General features: G+C 44.2%; 1 protein-coding gene across 2 annotated transcripts in view; it reads right to left on the bottom strand.

Moving 5' to 3' along the window:
- The window catches only part of LOC144261105 (DGAT1/2-independent enzyme synthesizing storage lipids-like), a 42,764-nt gene extending 27,774 nt beyond the window's left edge, over nt 1–14,990 (bottom strand). The window contains exons 1-3 of one of the 2 annotated variants that reach the window (XM_077810264.1): nt 14,820–14,990; nt 10,128–10,311; nt 3,916–4,246 (exon numbers count right to left, since the gene is read on the bottom strand). In XM_077810264.1, the coding sequence (XP_077666390.1) occupies nt 3,916–4,243 (328 nt within the window). In that variant the 5' untranslated portion in view covers nt 4,244–4,246; nt 10,128–10,311; nt 14,820–14,990. The remainder of the gene's footprint in view (nt 1–3,915; nt 4,247–10,127; nt 10,312–14,819) is intronic. The other variant, XM_077810262.1, reaches the window with a different exon arrangement.
- Between the last annotated feature and the right edge of the window lie 4,572 nt (nt 14,991–19,562).

The following is a 19,562-nucleotide window of genomic DNA, read 5'->3' as shown; positions in this document are numbered from 1 at the left end:
GTGTAGGATGTCTGATTTATGAGAAGAGGTTACCAATACCCTTAAGGAATCTTTTCGTTGTAGGATGAGTTAATACTTAGTAGTCATCTATCTTATGATGAAATGTGGCTATGGCTGCGAGATGTATCTTAGAGATAATCCTGACTTTTTTTTAGATCTAGGATGTAGTTCAGTACTAGTGGGAGGAGAGAGGATATAGGGGTAATGTGTTTTGAGTCACATCAGATTTGGCATCTTTTCCACTTCTGCACGTGTCTGACAAGTCATTATTTTTCTGCAACAGCACCTCTGCAACAGGACATTTCTATGCTTTCGAACCATCAAGGAGCCATGCCTTGAGTCGGAGTATCTGTATGTTGGGATGGTAGATCTGTCTAGCGTTCTGAGAGATGAAGGGGCTAAAGAGTGATTGGTGGGCATACCACTAATTGAGCAATGCATGTGAACCATGTTTGTCTTGGCCACGCTGTCTCTTCCACTGAGGTTCTTAGTGTCTGGGATGGAGGGAACAGGGTCGGGATCTTTGTGACATATGCGATTTACTATACTTTCTTTTCTGTGCAAGCATGCAGATTCCCCCAAGCAGCGTAGCATGGCTCGAGTCCTTTAGTGTCTGGAGTGAAATGTCTGTCTTCTCTGCAAAGAGCTTGGATCCTTCGAATGGAAGGTCCTCCACAGTTGTATGGTCTTCCCTTGGGAGACCAGAAAGGTGAAAAGAAAAGGAGTACTTGTGGCACCTTAGAGACTAACCAATTTATTTGTTATTTATTAGTCTCTAAGGTGCCACAAGTACTCCTTTTCTTTTTGCGAATACAGACTAACACGGCTGTTACTCTGAAACCTGTCAGAAAGGTGAAGCCACCAAGATCTCCTCATCATTACCGCCGTTGATATGGAGCAGGCAGCTGTGTCCACAGTGTTTAATGAAGTCTGTAGTGCTGCCTTTGCGAGAAGTTGGCGCTTGTCAACAATGGCTTGGAACTGTTCCCTTGATCATTTGGGAGATGTTCAATAAAGGCAATGAGATTCCCATAATTGATATGATTATATTTCGCCATCAGGGCCTGATAATTCCTAAATTGCAGGGATGCTGATGAGTAAGATTTCCTGCCAAATAAGTCCAATCTTTTCCAGTCCTTGTGGCAGGGTGTTGATTTAGCATGGTGCTGTCTGCCATGTTCATTTACAGCATCTACCACAAGGGAATTTGGTGATGGGTGAGGGGGAAAAAAGAAAGTCTATGTCTTTTACACTTGGGCGTTATCGAGGCCAGTGTTTGCCAGATGATCTTGGCTGGGTCTAATAGGGCCTTGTTAATTGGGAGTGCAATACACACTGATGAGCACATGTGGAGGATGTCCAGCAGCTTGTGTTGCAACTCCTTTACTTCTTCGAAGGAGATCTGAAGTGTATCCATCACTCTCTTGGTGAGATCCTGAAATTGTTTTAAGTCATCCACAGCTTCAGCTGGAGAGGATGACTAAATGTTTTTTGCTGGAGTAATTTCCTTATCCAGACTTGCCCCCTGCTTCTCAAAGATCTCCTGGGAGTCGGGGTAGAGCCCGGCATGGATACAAATTTATATCCACGGATGCAGATATCCGCAGATATAAATTGGTATCCGTGGAGATGCAGGGCTGTATGGGAACCACAGTAGCGAAAGGAGAAGCACGTGGGGCAGCTACTCCCAGGAGCCAGTGCCCCGTACCAGCAGCTCCTGTGGCACGGCTGTACTGTCTGCAGCCCCACCCACTGGGCAGGCACCAGGCTCACCGGCAGCTGTCCCTGGTCACGCTCGTGTGTTCAAGCAGTGCACATGTCCCCGGAAAGGAGACGCACGCTGCTGCGTGGAAGCGCTCAGTACCACGGTTCTCCTCGTCTCCAGTGGTGCTGTTTTAGAAGAGGCAGTCTAGTCTCTACCGCCGCTCATCAGATAGTACCGACACTCTGAGCCTTGCCCCTCGGGTCTTTAGGCACAGTGCCAGTATCTGTGGAACCAAACGCCTCAGGGGTACTGCACTGCAGCTCCGTTGGTACCAAGGTGGCTGACTTTTCCAGGGATCTCTTTTTTCCAGTCAACTGTTTGGTCTGGGGACTTGTAGCCATCTTTTTTGTGCTTTTGTGAGAGGAATCTGTAGATTTCCTCTTTGGCGCTACCAGAGTTTGATGTCCCGTGGATGTTGATAGGGATTGTTGCTCTGGGGGAGTCCCAGGACCAGGAGTTGGAAGCTGGTCTCAGAGAGCTCTCTATCATCAGAAGTCTGAGTGTTAATTCACAGCTCTCTCTCATACCTTCTCTCAAAAATTGAAGGTGAGGACACTTCTGATATATGGGATTCTCCTGAGCAGCGAATGGCCATCGCTGACCGGAATCGCCTCTCTTTAGGAGAGACAGCATTTAAACCTGGGAGAGCCAAAAATGCCCCTTCTTGGGGTTCTTTCCCTACAAGGGGAGAAGATAACAAAAAAAAAAAAAATCAATAAAGACAGGGAGATTAACTGTTTTTGAAGCCAGCTAAAACTAAACTAAAGTTTTTATAGTATATATTTTAAAAGGGGAAGGGAGTAGTAAACGTCTAAACAACAGAAACTCTAGTAGCTACTCTATATACTAAAACAAGATTGAGAATGAATCATCTATCGGACTCTGCTCGTGCTTCATCTCAGTCCAAGGGTGGTTGAGAAGGAACTGAGGGCAGTTCACCCACGCAATGCTAGATAGCCTCAAAGTAGGGCATGAGACAGAGAATAATGCACATGTGTGGGCCAAATCAACACTGCTACCTAAAATCTCCGACTTGAGGCGCATGAACATGGATGCACCTAAAGTGGAGCACCCACAGGGACACTACTCGAAGAACTAATCCTTACAAAAACCAAGAAAAAACAATCCACCCACAGTTACAGGTTTGGGCATCTGCATCCTGAGCTAAGCACCACCTGGGCCACGAGGCATTATTCAAATCAGAGTCCCTGTTTATTACATATAATATTTGAGACACTTACTAGTCTGATGTCAGTTTGAGATTTAATTGGGCAGGAAAGGAAATGATATCTCCATTGGCACAAATGCTTTCTGTTTTCTCAAAGACAAATACAGCTGTTTAAACTGCTGCAGGTTGGTATGGGTCAGTTAGAGTAAAGGCTGTCAGACTGCAGAAAGATTCTCTGTAGTGATTGAAGTAACGGTTTTCTTTTGTTTGAGTGTTCACTGAAGTTCTTAGTTCCCCATCTCACCTGGAAGGAAATCACTAGTCCATTTGCACATTCTCTATGGAATATAAGGCCTCTCTGTCAGCAGGGACCTCATCCAACATTAGCTGTAAGAAAGCTGGGTGGGTCAGAAAGGGAAGAAGGGTAGAGAAGTTGCTAGGCTCTTTGCTGCAATGGCAGTCTTAAGGACTGAAGAGGACACAGAGTTACACCCAAGTATGGATGGAAACCTGTCTGGCCTAATCAATGCAACCAGGATCTGGTACTGCCTTGCAGCTGGGAAGTGGGGGAGTCAATCCCTCCTCCAAACATGGTTTAAGGGTGGGGGAGATGGAGACAGTCATGCAGAAAGCAAACTAAGGTGCTGCTTAGGCTCTTAATTTTATCCTCTGTCTTGTCAATCATTAGAGACACAAGGTGGCCTGAAGAAGAGCTCTGTTCAAGCGCAAAAGCTTCTCTCTCACCAACAAAAGTTGGTCCAATAAAATATATTAGCTCACCCACCTTCTGTCTCTAATATCCTGGGACCAACACAGCTACAACACAGCACACTGTCAATCCTAAGCACACGTTTATTTTCTGAGCAAATAAGAGTTACATGAAATTTCCAAACAAATAAGAAAAAGAAGCCTGACAGGCCTAAGTCATTAAACTACAGTGACAATAGTTTCAGCACTTACAAAACAATCAAATCTTGCTTACCATGCCATATTCTTGCATGTCCATCCCATAAAGTTGCCACCATTTGCCTTGCACCATCCCAGATATCATTGGAATAAGCCTCCTTTAGTTCATTCTTCCTCTTATAAACATAAAGAAAAATAATGGAAATGTAGAGGAGGAGGAGGATAAGTCCAGGAAGTATAAAAACTATTATGAGTGGAGTAAACACCCATAAAAGGTATGCCACATAATTCAGATAGTCCTCAAGGTACTCCACACCAGTCCATTCTTCCAATATGTAAATCAGGCAGCATAAGTAGCTCATAGGTACCTGCCCTGAAGTACAGGATTCATTTCTATGTATCATCTCCTATTTAAAAGAGAGAACAAAACAAGTCAAACTGTCTCCAGGTCATGGAAGCTTCTTAAACTAGGGTGGGGGAGGGGGAGTGTTAATTTATCAGACAAAATAAAACTTAAAAATTTCATTTAAATGATATTCATAATATCCCCCAATTGTCCTCATGGAAAGCAGAATGGATATATGATTAGGATGATGGACATGTAAAATTCCATGTAACATAGCACAAAAGAATTAATAAAGCAAATGAAAACTAAGAATTGAAATTTGCTGGCATAACATTGCACCCAGTGTGGACAGAGGTTGTAACAAAACTGACACAGTGGCAAGAACTTAAAAGGGACACTCATCTTCAGTTATTTGAAATAGACTATTTTTTTAAAAAAATCCACAATTTATGTAATATTAGTTTTGTTTTAATTCCTTTTTTGAAGATAATTTTATTTCCCTGTTAACATTTATAAAGGGTCTTTTCAAACAGAAAACTACACTATTTGACTATTCAGCAAAAACAATTAAACCGACTAGCCGCAAAGTGCGACAAAATGACCAAAAATGAAATTTCTTAATTTCTTTCAAATTACCCAAATGCTTACTTTGAAGCTCACAAATAATCTACTGACCACAGTTACAGCAGTATGACACGGGACTAAAAAGTTATTTAGGAACCATTAAGTCCACCTGGAAACCTACAGATAACCAATACCACCAAGTCACAAAAAACAGTTTGCGAGAAACTCCATCCAACAACTGAGCTCTGCTTTTTGTACTAACTTTAGATTCCCAGTTGATTTATGGCATAGCACCATACAGAATGCATTGCATACTACAACCTTGATGTTACAAAAGCAGGAATGATGGTAACAATGTGCATGCATCAGAAACAACTGGTTGCAACCTCATAGTCAGATACTGATGGAAATAAAAGGCCATCCTTGTCAGAGCTTCTATAGTTATACAGAACTGGAGATCCAACAGTAATCCCAGCCTGCCAACTTGAGTAACAAATGGCAGATACACACCCTAAATTAAAGAGGGAAATATTTTCATATCTTTCAGTTGCTTCCCCCATCCTACACCATTGCTTTAATGTTAACTGGACAGAGCCTCAGCTGGCAATCCATCATTTACATCACATAAAAGGTTTCAAAAATTGGTTAAGGACAAGCAAGGTCCTATAAAACTGAGGCAGAGAGGATATCGTCAGCATACTGAAGACATTGCAACTCATGTCTGCATACAAATCTTCCTACCAGCCCCATATAAACTATAAACAAAATTTGGGGCGGGGGGGAACAACCACAATGGAACCCTATGGAAACACGAGAGAATCCTGGGGCAGAAGAGCATTTGCCCAAAACTAGCCACTGGGATCTCTCCAAGAAATAGGAACAAAGGCCTGGATCTACAAAGATACTTCAGTGTTGCAATACTCAGCATTGTAAAACCTAACTTTTTGCTGCCTAGGAAAAAAGGTCACAGGAACAGCAAGATCCACAAAGCCTGAGTTAAGTGCCTTATCTCCCCATACAATGAATGGGCAAAGATGGGCACCTTAGAATGCAATCTACAAAATCCAGCATGTTAGGCAGGGAGCTGCCTAAGGTAGCCATTGGGAGATGTTTCAGAGTAACAGCCGTGTTAGTCTGTATTCGCAAAAAGAAAAGGAGTACTTGTGGCATCTTAGAGACTAACCAATTTATTTGAGCATAAGCTTTTGTGAGCTACAGCTCACTTCATTGGATGCATCCGAATTGGTTAGTCTCTAAGGTGCCACAAGTACTCCTTTTCTTATTGGAAGATGTGTGTCCTAAGCCCTTGCTTCTTTCACAGAGATATGCACCTATATCTGATCTACAGAGAGGTGCTTATCTGTTTGTGATCCATGAACTGGAGGAAGATAGGTGCACTGGGCCTGGTCTAAAAAGATGTGCTCAGAGACTACCTAACTCCACAGAAAAGCCCCACCTAGGGAGATATGGAACCACCCCAATTAGATCTTTTAGCCCAGTGATTAGGGTACTCACCTGGGATGTGGGAGCCATTGGCTCAATTCTCACCTCCCCACCCTGAAGAGAAGGGATTTGACAAGGGATCTGCTACATTTCAGGTGAGAGCGCCAACTGCTGAGCTCTAGAATGATTCTCATTCTCTCTGGCCCACTATTTAACTCAAAAGTGCAACTTCACTAGGAGAGATGGGGGAGACCCACCTCAGAATATCCCACAGTCCAGCATTTAGAGCACTCACCTGACAGGTAGCAGCTCTCTGTTCAAATCCCCTCTCAACAGGCAGAAGAGGGGAATTGAATGGGTAGTCTCCCACATCCCAGGTGTGTACCCTAACCACTAGGCTAGAAGTTATAAGAGAGGTCCTCCTCTCCCATCACCCAGCTGTTGTGCGTGGAGTCAGGTGACCTCTGAGCATGTCTACTGGATCAGACCCAGCATCTGACTTAGGTACAGGAACATTTATCTTCCCCTGGTTCACAGATTGCTTGGGGGCATAGGCAAGAGACAAGTGCCTGGACACCTACTGAGAGACAGCAGTGGACATGTTCAGAGGCAAGTTACTTTTACCACAAAAACTTAAGCAATTAGTGAGTTTAGGCACTTACAGGGTTAAGCAGCAGCTAAACAGTGCTAGAGTTGCTGTCTCAAACTCCAGCACTTTCTGGGGACTTTGCAGACAGTGTGGATTTATTCGGGGTTTAGGCTCCCAGAAAGACTGAATACTGGGTGCAGGGAAAGCCCCTGTTAACTGAGAAGCCGCTGGGCTAAGTGAATCTTAATTTCTGTGAACTGTGGGGCGTGGTCCAACCTCTGGGTCTATGCTGAAGCCAACAGCTGTGACCCACTCAGCAAGACAGGAGTGGAGGGAAGCCTTTTCTGGCAGGGGGGTTTGTTCCCAGTGGTATCCCAGCACATCTAGTGACAGTCTTGAGGGAGTTTCTGTGACCCAGCTCATCACAACCCCCTTCTACTGTGCTGTGCTTTAAAAGTGAAAGCTTGTTTTGGTTCCACCTATCTGTGTGAGACTGCATTCTCACAAATGAAGATGATCAAGTATTGTGCCCACCTCACAGATGCTCATCTGCAGGACTGCATCTGACAAGCTATTTCAAATTACAATCCAAATTTCAAGACACTGGCAGATAATGTGCAGTCAAGTGTCATACTGAGACTCGGTAAGTAGGGAAAATGTATAATTATGCATATTATGCACTTGATCACAGCTTTATATAACAAACTTATTTCTACATTTTCTTTGAGGTACGTCCTGGGTTGCACTTAAATTCAAAAAGTGATTGTCTTAAAAAGGTTGGAGACCATAGCCCTAATTTTTTAGTGTATATAAGGGGAAGACTAGGGTTCACTTCATTCAGCCAGCACATGCTAAAATACCACTTGCCTCATCTCAACTAGCGTTTTAAAACACGTTAGCTAGCATCTTTAAAATATACCTTTTATCCAAGTCTAGACAAACCATAAGTGACAACAGCTTGGAAAATAAAAAAAATCTACGCGACAGTGGCAAGTAAGAAACTGTTTCTGTCATGTAAAATGTAGATTGTTCCTGATCCACCAGTTCTGAAAGGATGTATGCTTTTACTAAAGTAGTTTACAGCACATACAGTTACAATGTACAATAATTAGTAAGCCTGAAGAGACATCAATCCAACCTTTCTCCACTGCTGCTCACGCTTTTCCCAAGTGACAGACTGAAATTATAACATGCTAGCTAGTTTCATGGTTGCTATTCAGAATCCTGAGAGCCAAAAAATACAGGTCACTTTCATTCAGCTTTTGCTTGGCACAGCTGTGAGCATCTGAGGCAGGTACTGAAACTATTTTCTACAGAAGACCATTTAAAAAATAAATAAGAGACTGGAGAATAAGTGAAGTAGCAGCAACTCCCCACTTCTGTATCTAGAAGCTAGAGCAGAGGTTTTCAAACTGTGGGGCACGCCCTCCTTGGGAGCATGGAGGAACATTCAGAAGGAGGGGAGTGGCGACACCAGGCAGCTCATGCCAGTGCTGCGGGATATGGGCCAGCCCTCGTGGGGGGGGGGTGGAGGGAGCACCACCTCCACCCCTGACTCATTTCAGCAGGCCACCCAGCCTGAGAATCAGTGTCAACACCCACTGTGGCCACACCTTTTTCCACTTCCAGCAGCCTCCGGACCCAGAGACTAATCGCACATGCTTTCCCCCACTCTGAAAACCCGAAGGGGAAGGTACTGGCCCTGTCCTAGCGGTGCAGCCTGGCTGCAAGGTAGCAATCTGCAGCTGAGGAAATCTGGGCTGTTCCATTAAAGGTCTGTGTATTTGACACTTACAGTTGTAGGTAATTTAATTAAAGTTATATTAAGGTCTCGTTAGGTTTATGAGTAGGCTATCAAGCATACTTTTGCAAGTGTCTATTTTTGTCTGGGCTGGGGGGCACAACCAAAAATTGTAACTCAAAGGGGGGGCTCAGCTTTTTTTTTCAAAAAAAGTTTGAAAACTGCTGTGCTACAGGGAAGAGGTAGAACAACAGTGGCAAAGGACAGCTTTCTACCATGTGTTGTTTCTTCTGCAAAGGACCTTACCACTGTGATCCAGGCCTGTCACCTTGAAGTGAGACTACTGCAACCCACTCTTCATGGAGTTCCTGAGTATGTGAACACATGTGGCCTCTTATGCAACCAATTGTGAACACATCACCCCAGTGGTCTGCATACTCCATTAACTCCATGTTTGCTTTTAGATTGAATTCAAAATTGTAATCCTAATTTAGCAAGGCCCCAAACAGTTAAAATCACGGTTATTTCAGAGAACATGTCACCAACCACAAGCCACTAAGAAAGCAGAATTCTAAAGAAATGGTGCAGCTAAACAAGCTGAGGTTTAGGCTATCATGCACCGAAGCACTGGAATTGTGCTTGTAGCTGTAGACCTCCTTACTGAAGGGATCAGAGGCCCTGGTAGAGGAGGAGAGAAGGAGGGAGAGTTTCTCTTCCTTTCCAACAGCCAAAGCAGGGTTTCAGTATCCATCACATATCTGTCAGCCTGCATCTAGTTTGAGATTAAGTTTATGAACCACAGCAGTGTCCACAGACAGTCCCTACCACAAGATGGTCAAGCTGCACACCAGAGTTTTACCCCTGGACTTCATTGATGCTCCCTCCCAAACTCATCTTTCATATCCATCTCTGGCTTGTAGTGGTCTGGAAGTCCTGTCAAAGCCTATCTGTGGCTACAGCCATTCAAAGTCTATTTAAGAGTTGAGGTCTAACTTCCATTACAACACCTCTCTTTCAGTTACTCAGCATTTTCAAACCCAATTTCTTATGGGTTGAGCTGAAAGACTTGTCTGCATGTGTGACCCTTGCAAAATCTGGCTACCCTGTCACACATAATATGTAATATTTCTGCTGCAACCACAAATTTGCTAGGTGCTACTTACAAAACTATGGATTGCTGCCAATTCTGTTCATATCAGAACCTAAATGCCTTACTGTTACCTTCCCTCCTGGTGCCTAAGCCCCACTCCCTTCATCACTAGTACATGGGGCTACTGGGTCTCTGGCATAGACTTCTTCCTGCAGAAACCCAACTCCAAACCCAGCAGGGTTGTTTTCTGTTATCCAGGAGCATATTCTCAGGCCCTTCTGCAACTTCATTTTTTTGAGAGAGCCTGATTAACGACAGTCTTGTTTTTCACTCTAACAAGTCTAGGATCTGTCTTGACCATGAGTGTCAGAGTTCCAAAGCCCAGAGCATTCCACTGAGAATGCTCTACATCCCATCCTAAAAACTTCATCCTGTGGTCACCAGCCATAGCAAACTCAAAGGTTGCACAGTGCCAGCTACCTCTGACCAGGTTGCAACAATGAGTCCAAACTGACCTTGAGATGATGCACCTTGATTATTTGTGGGCAAGTTTCCTCGACAGAGCTATTATGTCCTTGAAGTGCTTTCCACTTCTAACTAGAATCATCTGCATATTTCCCACATTTAACCTCAGACACATGTTTTTCATTCAGATTCCAATTTCCTTCATATAGTGGAATAGTTTGAAGAGCTCATTGTCTGCATTGGATGAGAAAGATACACACAGCTGTGTGTCATCTGCACAATAATGGTGTTGCACATTGTCTTTTTACAATCTTTCTAAATTACTTTAATTGATGTTGAATAAGACTGGTGACAAGATTAAGGTTAGGATTAAGATTTCCTCTTTGGAGAGGAGAAGCAGCAGATGCTCCTCACAAATCTCCAGAATCAATCTGAGAAGTTAGCTAAAACAGCTTAACATATTCAGAGCCACACCTGCAAAGAGCAGCATTTTGCTGTCTACGATGTCATCAGCTGCATCTGATATTTCAAGCAAAATTAGCATGGCCATAGGCAAAATCCATCAGTGCAATTAGTGCCATCCCAGCACAAGGAAAAATCTATGGCTACCAGAGTTAAGGACAAGAAGGAGTTTTTAAAATATATTAGGACTAGAAAGAATCCTGACAAAGGTATTGGTCCATTACTAGAAGGAAATGGTAGAATTAGCAAAAATAATGTAGAAAAGACAGAAGTGTTTAATAAATATTTCCATTCTCAACAAGAAAAGGAGTACTTGTGGCACCTTAGAGACTAAGGTACCACAAGTACTCCTTTTCTTTTTGCGAATACAGACTAACACGGCTGTTACTCTGAAACCTATTTCCATTCTGTATATGGAGAAAAAACAGTACATATAGTCTCATCATATGCGGATGATAATACTCTTTCCCTGCACTAGTATTTCTGGAGGATGTTCAACACAAGCTACCAAAATTATACATTTTTAAATCGGACAGTCCAGATAACTTGCATCCAGGAGTATTACAAAATTTTCAATAATCCTTGGAGCACTGGGTAAAAAGGGTAAACAGGATGACCGGGGTACTGGAGTAAAGGGGGGCTGGGGAAAGGCCAGAGGAGCTCCGGAGCGCCGGGCCGGTAATTCCCCAGGCTGCAGGGACTTGTACAAGGCCCCTGGAGGTACTGGGTTGCAGGGGAAGGCAGCAGGTCAAAACCTCCCTTGCCTATGATGACTGGCTTGTACAGACTGCAGTCAGCCACAGTGAAAGGGGGCTAGATGGTGACTGGCAGTAGCCCACAGGCTGAGGCAAGGTGGGGGAAAAAAAAAAAAATTAGGCCCGTCAGCCTGACATGTATCCCAGGCAAGATAATGGAGTGGCTGATATGGGACCCAATTATCAAAAAATTAAAGGAGGGTGATGTAATAATGCAAATCAACATGGGTTTATGGAACCCATGTCAAACTAATTTGATATCTTTTTTTGATGAGATTACAAATGTGGTTGATTAGACATAAGTGACATAATATATTTAAACTTCTGTACAGCATTTCACTTGATACTGCACAACATTTTGATTAATACACTAGAATGATCTAAAACTAACACGGCACATATTAAATGGATTAAAATCTGGCTAACTGGTCTCAAATTGCAACTGTAAATGAGGAATCATCAAGCAGGTGTGTTTCCAGTGGCATCCTGCCGGGATCTGTTCTCGGTCCTATGCTATTTTTTACATTTTTATCAATGACATGGAAGAAAACATTAAATCATCATTAATGCTGATAAAAGTTTGCAGATGACACAAAACTGGAGGAATGGTAAATAATGAAGAGGATAAGTCACCTGATTCAGAGCAATCCAGATTGCCTGATAAACTTGGCACAAGCAAACAATGTGCATTTCAATATGGCTATATGTTAATAGTGCAAGCCATACTTGCAGATTGGGGGACTCCACACTGGGAAGCAGTGATTGAAAAAGATTTGGGAGTCATGGTGGATAATCAGGTTTCAGAGTAACAGCCCTGTTAGTCTGTATTCGCAAAAAGAAAAGGAGTACTTGTGGCACCTTAGAGACTAACCAATTTATTTGAGCATAAGCTTTCATGAGTTACAGCTCACTTCATCGGATGCATACTGTGGAAAGTGTAGAAGATCTTTTTATACACACAAAGCATGAAAAAATACCTCACCCCACCCCACTCTCCTGCTGGTAATAGCTTATCTAAAGTGACCACTCTCCTTACAATGTGTATGATAATCAAGGTGGGCCATTTCCAGCACAAATCCAGGGTTTAACAAGAAGTCGGGGGGGGGGGGGGGGGAACAAGGGGAAATAGGTTACCTTGCATAATGACTTAGCCACTCCCAGTCTCTATTCAAGACTAAGTTAATTGTATCCAATTTGCAAATGAATTCCAATTCAACAGTTTCTTGCTGGAGTCTGGATTTGAAGTTTTTTTTGTTGTAATATCACAACTTTCATGTCTGTAATCGTGTGACCAGAGAGACTGAAGTGTTCTCCGACTGGTTATGAATGTTATAATTCTTGACATCTGATGTGTGTCCATTTATTCTTTTACGTAGAGACTGTCCAGTTTGACCAATGTATATGGCAGAGGGGCATTGCTGGCACATGATGGCATATATCACATTGGTGGATGTGCAGGTGAACAAGCCTCTGATAGTGTGGCTGATGTTATTAGGCCCTGTGATGGTATCCCCTGAATAGATATGTGGGCACAGTTGGCAACGGGCTTTGTTGCAAGGATAGGTTCCTGGGTTAGTGGTTTTGTTGTGTGGTATGTGGTTGCTGGTGAGTATTTGCTTCAGGTTGGGGGGCTGTCTGTAGGCAAGGACTGGCCTGTCTCCCAAGATTTGTGAGAGTGTTGGGTCATCCTTCAGGATAGGTTGTAGATCCTTAATAATGCGTTGGAGGGGTTTTAGTTGGTGACTGAAGGTGACGGCTAGTGGCGTTCTGTTGAATTGCAATTAATTTGCAAATTGGATACAATTAACTTAAGCTTGAATAGAGACTGGGAGTGGCTAAGTCATTATGCAAGGTAACCTATTTCCCCTTGTTTTTTCCTACCCCCCCCAGACGTTCTTGTTAAACCCTGGATTTGTGCTGGAAATGGCCCACCTTGATTATTATACACATTGTAAGGAGAGTGGTCACTTTAGATAAGCTATTACCAGCAGGAGAGTGGGGTGGGGTGAGGTATTTTTTCATGCTTTGTGTGTATAAAAAGATCTTCTACACTTTCCACAGTATGCATCCGATGAAGTGAGCTGTAGCTCACGAAAGCTTATGCTCAAATAAATTGGTTAGTCGCTAAGGTGCCACAAGTACTCCTTTTCTTTTTGGTGGATAATCAGTTGAACATGAGTTCCCAGTGTGACACTGGCCAAAAAGAGGGATCCAGAAAAAAGGGACTCTTTTCCCTTTACGTTCTGATAAAAAAAAATCTGTGTACGCAAACACCCCAAATATATTAAAAAATTGCTAAAACAATTGTGTTCAAACTTGGTTGTTTTGTAAACTTTGAGCTATAAGAAATAAGACAGGTTTGAAGAAAATTGTTTCAGTGGTACTAGAGCCATATTATTTAAAGTAAGAAATTACTATATGCAGCCAGATGCATCACAGGGGGGTATGGAAAAATATCAAAAAAGTTATTCTTTCTGCCAACATACTAAGAAGCTATAAGTCTAATGTAATTACCTGCAAAGATTACTACTCTATAATCAAACAGATCTAGAGAAATGACCTTAAGATCTGTAGAATTTAAGTCAATGACACTTTAAATAATTTCAGGTTTCAGAGTAGCAGCTGTGTTAGTCTGTATTCACAAAAAGAAAAGGAGTACTTGTGGCACCTTAGAGACTAACAAATTTACTTGAGCATAAGCTTTCGTGAGCTACAGCTCACTTCATCAGATGCATCCGATGAAGTCAGCCGTAGCTCATGAAAGCTTATTCTCAAATAAATGTGTTAGTCTCTAAGGTGCCACAAGTACTCCTTTTCTTTTTAAATAATTTGACTCAACAATATTCTACAAGGGGTCTTGTGCAGTTCTCCTAGCAAATACCCTATTTATAGGACACCATATCTAGCTTTCCTGTGATGTGTAATGATCTGTTATGTTTGCGAACAGAAGTATTTTTGATGACTCAGTTGTGTTTCAATATTGCATTATGTCCAGATTTTAAGGCTTACATAGGGTGTGCTGGGGTCATTTAATTGGTTAGGGGGTTTACCGTTGATTTTGGTACGGGCCACAGGCCCGGCCTCGCAGCACCAGGGAACATGACACAGGTTGGGCTTCTTGACACATACACTGAAGAAAGGGGGGAAGGGGGAAATCCCACCTCACCGCTCCGTTGTGTGCGGAGGAGGAGGATCGAGGTCAATAGTGCCTGAGTGGGGAGAAGCCGACGATGACCCTCCACCTGTCTCTCTCCCCAACCCGGAGGGAACGTGTGCCCCGGGCCCTGGTTGGCTGGGCTCCCTCCAAGCCGCGGCCGTTCCCAGGCTGGCTGCAGCCGGCTGAGGGTGGAGGAGGCCGGGACACAGCAGCCTGGGGGCCGCTGCCCGGGGAGGCAGCAGCCGCACAGCCTGGCGAAGCGGGGGATGAGCCCCCCCCGCATCGGGCTGCAGCACCGGCTCCCCCTGGAGAGACCCAACGGCGGCCCCCCCAGCCGCCCCACTCGCGGGTCGCGGGCGCCTCCTCACCTCGCTCCGGCAGCGGCTCCGACTCTAGCCCTGCTTCTGTCCCGAGCTTCGGGGTTTCTCCTCCACCTGCCGCCCCCGCGGAGGCCGGGTCCCGCCAGGGCGGCTCCCCCGCCCCGGGGGCCGGATCAGGGTAGTATCAGCGCCACCTGGTCTCCGAGGCAAAATCCTCCGGACCCCATTGGGTGCGACACGCGGCGGGCGCCGCTTCCGGCGGAAGGAACGCGGCGGTGCTGCACGCGTGGCCGGCGCAGGGCGGAGCCGATCGCGGGAGCTCCGGGGCGCCCCCGAGCCCCGCGCACGGGGCTGGACCGCTGCGTTCCCTGGCGCGCGGTGCGCAGAGCCCGGGGGCGGGCCGTTGCCCAGCTCCGCTCCCGAGGCCCCGACCGGCCGCCAGGTGGCCCGGTTTCTCAGCTCTGTGCCCAAGGAGCAGAAAAGCGGGCGAAGCAGCCAGTGGGGCAGCTGGCCAGTCAAGGTGCTAACAGAGTACTCAAGGGAGGTGATAAGGCCAGTGGGGAGAAACTAACTACAGTCTTTGCACCTGTCTGCACAGCTAAGGCTGTGAAGGAAGATTTCCCAAGTTGAGCCATTCTTTGTAGGCGACAACTCTGAAGAACTGTCTAAGATTGAGGTGGCATTAGAGGAGGTTTTGGAACAAATTGATAAAATTAAACAGCAATAAGTCACCAGGAGGAGATGGTATTCTCCCAAGAGTTCTGAAGGAACTCAAATGTGAAATTGCAGGACTACTGACTGTGGTATGTAACTTATCATTTAAATCAGTTTCTGTACCAGATGACTGGAGGATAGTTAAGGTGATGCCAATTTTTAAAAAGGGCTCTAACGGTGAGCCTGGCAATTACAGGCTGCTAAATCTGTCTTCTGTACCAGGCAAACTGGTTGAAACCATAGTAAAGAACAGAATTGTCGGACACATAGATGAACACAATTTGTTGAGGAAAAGAGTCAGTGGTTTTTGTAAAGGGAAATCATTCCTCGCCAATCTACTAGACTTCTTTGAGGATGTCAATAAGCATATGGACAAGGGTGAGCTAGTGGATACAGTGTAGTGAGGTGCAAATGAAAAAAGGCAGTCATAGCCAAGAGCTCCTTTATATTTTTTTTCAGTACAATTTAACTTCCACTTTTTAAAGGATGCCTTTGTGCCTTTCCACTGCTTTTTACTTTGTTGTTTAGCTACAGTGGTTTTTTTTTGGTTTTCTGTGTTTTTTAATGTGTGGGTATACGTTTAAGTTGAGCCTCTGTTATGTCGTCTTTTACAAGTTTCCATGAAGCTTGCAGGGATTTCATTTTTGGCACTGTATCTTTTTAATTTCTGTTTAGCTAACTTCCTCATTTTTGTGTAGTGCTGCTTTCTGAAATAAAATGCTACTATGGTGTTTTTCCCACCACAGGGATGTTAAATTTAATTGTATTATGGTCACTATTACCAAGTAGCTCAGCTATATTTACCTGTTGAACCAGATCCTGTGCTCCACTTAAGACTAAATCAAGAATTGCCTTTCCTTTTGTGGCTTCCAGGACTAGCTGCTCCAAGAGGCAGTCATTTAAGGTGTCAAGAAACTTTATTTGTGCATCCCATCCTGAGGTGACGTACTCAGTCAATATAGGGATAGTTGAAATCCCCATTATTGAGTTTATTTTATAGCCTCTCTGATATGCCTTGAGCATTTCACAGTCACTATCACCATCCTGGTCAGGTGGTCAGTAGTATATCCCTGCTGATATATTATTCAAACATGGAATTACTATCCATAGAGATTCTATGGTACAGTTTGGTTCATTTAAGATTTTTTACTTCATTTGATTCTATGCTTTCTTTCACATATTGTGCCACTCCTCCACCAGCATTACCTGTATTGTCCTTCAGATATATTTTGTGCCCTGGTATTACTGTGTCCCATTGATTGTCCTCATTCCATCAATATCCTCATTTAATATGAGGCGCTCTAGTTCACTCATCTTATTATTTAGACTTCTAGCATTTATATGTGTCTTTTTTAAGCTGCCATTACCTGATGTAATTAAATGGGATTCTTTCATTTGACTGTCTCATCAGATCCTACCTGTATTTTATTTTCCATTCTTTCCTCCTTACTAGGACAGAGAATCTCCATTAATAGATCCTCCCCTCGGGGATGTCTCTGTCCAAATCACATGCTCCTCCGCACCTGTTGGCTTTCCCCCAGCCCTTAATTTAAAGGTCAGAGCTGTTTTTTTAATTTTACACACCAGCCATCTTGTTCCATTTTGGCTTAGGCAGAGCCCATCCTTCCTGTATGGGCTCCCCCTCTCCCAAAAGGTTCCCCAGTTCCTAATAAATCTAAACCTCTCCTTCCTACACCATTGTCTCATCCACGCATTGAGACCCCCTACAGTTCTGCCTACCTAGCTGGCCCTGCATGTGGAACTGGAAGCATTTCAGAGAATGCTACCATGGAGGTCCTGGACTTCAATCTCTCACCAGCAGCCTAAATTTGGCCTCCAGGACTTTTTCTATGTCATTGGTACCTATATGTACCACAACCACCAGCTCCTCCCCAGCACTACACATAAGTTTATCTCAAGAGATCCAGTGGTTTTAGTGCCAAAATGGTCAGAGCTGATGACGCTGTTGCAGTTACAAGCATCGGTGTGGACATCTGATTGCTCTGTGCTACTGGAGCAGATGGTGATGCCGTAGCCTGTGGGGAGCACCTTGGTGCTGCATCTTTGGGCGGGTCCCTCAATGTCATAGCAAAGGAGGTGGGCTTCCGTTTGCCTCTTGACTCCAAGCCTGCCTGCTTGTGGTCACTGGCTTTCACAATATGCGTGGTACCAGCGGCTCCTGGTGCCTCATATGTATTCAGCTGTGGTGTGGTCAGTACTGAGGATACAGAATGAGCCTTTTCGGGGGGGAAGTTGATGCTTTTTTCCTCGCTACCTTTTTGGTGAAGTGAGCCTTCCTCTGTGAAGAGGGTAAAGTCTCTGGAGATTGTTGTCCAGAGGCCGTCTGTTGGCCAGGATTCGATGCTATACGTCTCCATAAGTGTAAGTTTGAAATGCAAGTCTCTGTCCTTTCTGGCGTGAGCCTTTAAATCAACTTGCTGCAGTGAGAACACTTTTGTGGGATATGTGTCTTACCTAAGCATCGGATGTATTGCGAGTGTCCATCCAATACCAAGATTGCCTCCTACGAGGAAGGGCACCACTTGAAGCCCGGTGAACTGGGCATGGATCGAATTATGGCGGTTCAGCCCAAGGGTGAACACAAACTATTCTGAGGGATAGGAAAATATGTATTTTCTTTTCAACAAAAAAAATAAACTGAAAAAGTGTAAGTAAATCTAACTAGTATTCTAAAACCACTCTAAAAACTATTTTAAGCACTGAAGAAAGCTATTTATTTTTCACACTGCTGGAAGTACCTTCTCAGGGCGAGAACAGTTGAGAAGGAACTGAGTGGCATCTGGTCAGGCATGGTAGATAGATGCAGACAATGATGTGCGATGGGGACAGCGCATGCATGACCCAGGCAAGCACTGCTGCTGAAATTCTCTGATCAAACACATGGGCACACATTCACCAGAAGTGAAGAACCTACAGGGACACTCTGAAGAAGTTTTCATTCTGCAGTTCCATATTATGCTAAAAATTTTCACCCTACCCTGGCATTTTTGTGGTCTGAGCTAGCGTTACTTTGCTTTCTCACCCCATCTGTAATGTTTCCTGTGAGTGGGTGATCCATTAGCAATTGCTCTAACTGGACAATTACCTTCCTTGGTACTCTGTTTAATGAGTTACATTTCCAGGTTCTTTTAATGGCTTACTAGAGAGGTTATTACAGCCTAGGATTCTCCCACTCAGCCAGCATTCATGTTACTTGTGCCATTGGTTTACTGGTTAAGGACCAGAAGTGCTGCTATCAGGATAATGGAGTCCAATCTAATAAAAACATCTTGTCCACTTCCAGGCCTGTCTTACCCAACATATTGCTACTTAACTTTCCATTATCCTTATTCTTCTCCCATTAACTATATTCCCAGTACCTCTCTGTATCGGCAGTCTATTGCAAATGCACCCAACTGCAGGTTCCACAGGCCTCCAAACCAGTGGGGTCTGGGCAGAATTCTGTCTGAACTCTTCATTGGGGCATAGGACTGCCGTCTAGAAGCCCTGCTCCCTGAAAAATAGTCCCTCAAACCTTCTGAGCCACCTTGCTTACAAATGCTCCCTAAGAGTCCCACCTCAGGTGCAATCACACTGGGCTTATAGTTTAACCCTTTTGTGGAAAACAGTGCAGGAAAGCAAGGAACACAGGCTTAGCTAGGGAATTTATTAACAGTTTACTCTTTAAAAGTGCTAATTATTTGAAAAAAAAATTCCGGAGACGCAGCTTCCCGTTGTCTGACCTCACCCCTCCTTGAGTCCATGGCTTCTCAGCATTTCAGACTAGGCAGAATCCCTCCTGTCTAATCTCTCTCCAGCCAGTCTTGCTTACATCTACCCCTCGGCATCCTCCCCCTTGACAATGCAGTCTGTCTTCTTTTGCCAAGTGCCTAAACTGAGAAATTGCAGTTCAACTAACCAGGCTGGCTCCCCTGTATAGAAATGCCATTGTTCCATGGAATTGGGCCTCCAGTTGAGAAACCAAGTTGATGGCTGCTCAGTTATGGGGTCCTTCATCAGGACAGCAAGCATCTTTCCTGGGTAGGGCATGTGTCTGGAATACATTACAATAATTGT

Source organism: Eretmochelys imbricata, chromosome 2 (assembly GCF_965152235.1).
Source record: "Eretmochelys imbricata isolate rEreImb1 chromosome 2, rEreImb1.hap1, whole genome shotgun sequence".
In the NCBI taxonomy this organism is placed as follows: domain Eukaryota; kingdom Metazoa; phylum Chordata; order Testudines; family Cheloniidae; genus Eretmochelys; species Eretmochelys imbricata.
The sequence above is the reverse complement of the archived record's forward strand: the minus strand, read 5'-3'. Positions and strand labels throughout refer to the sequence as shown.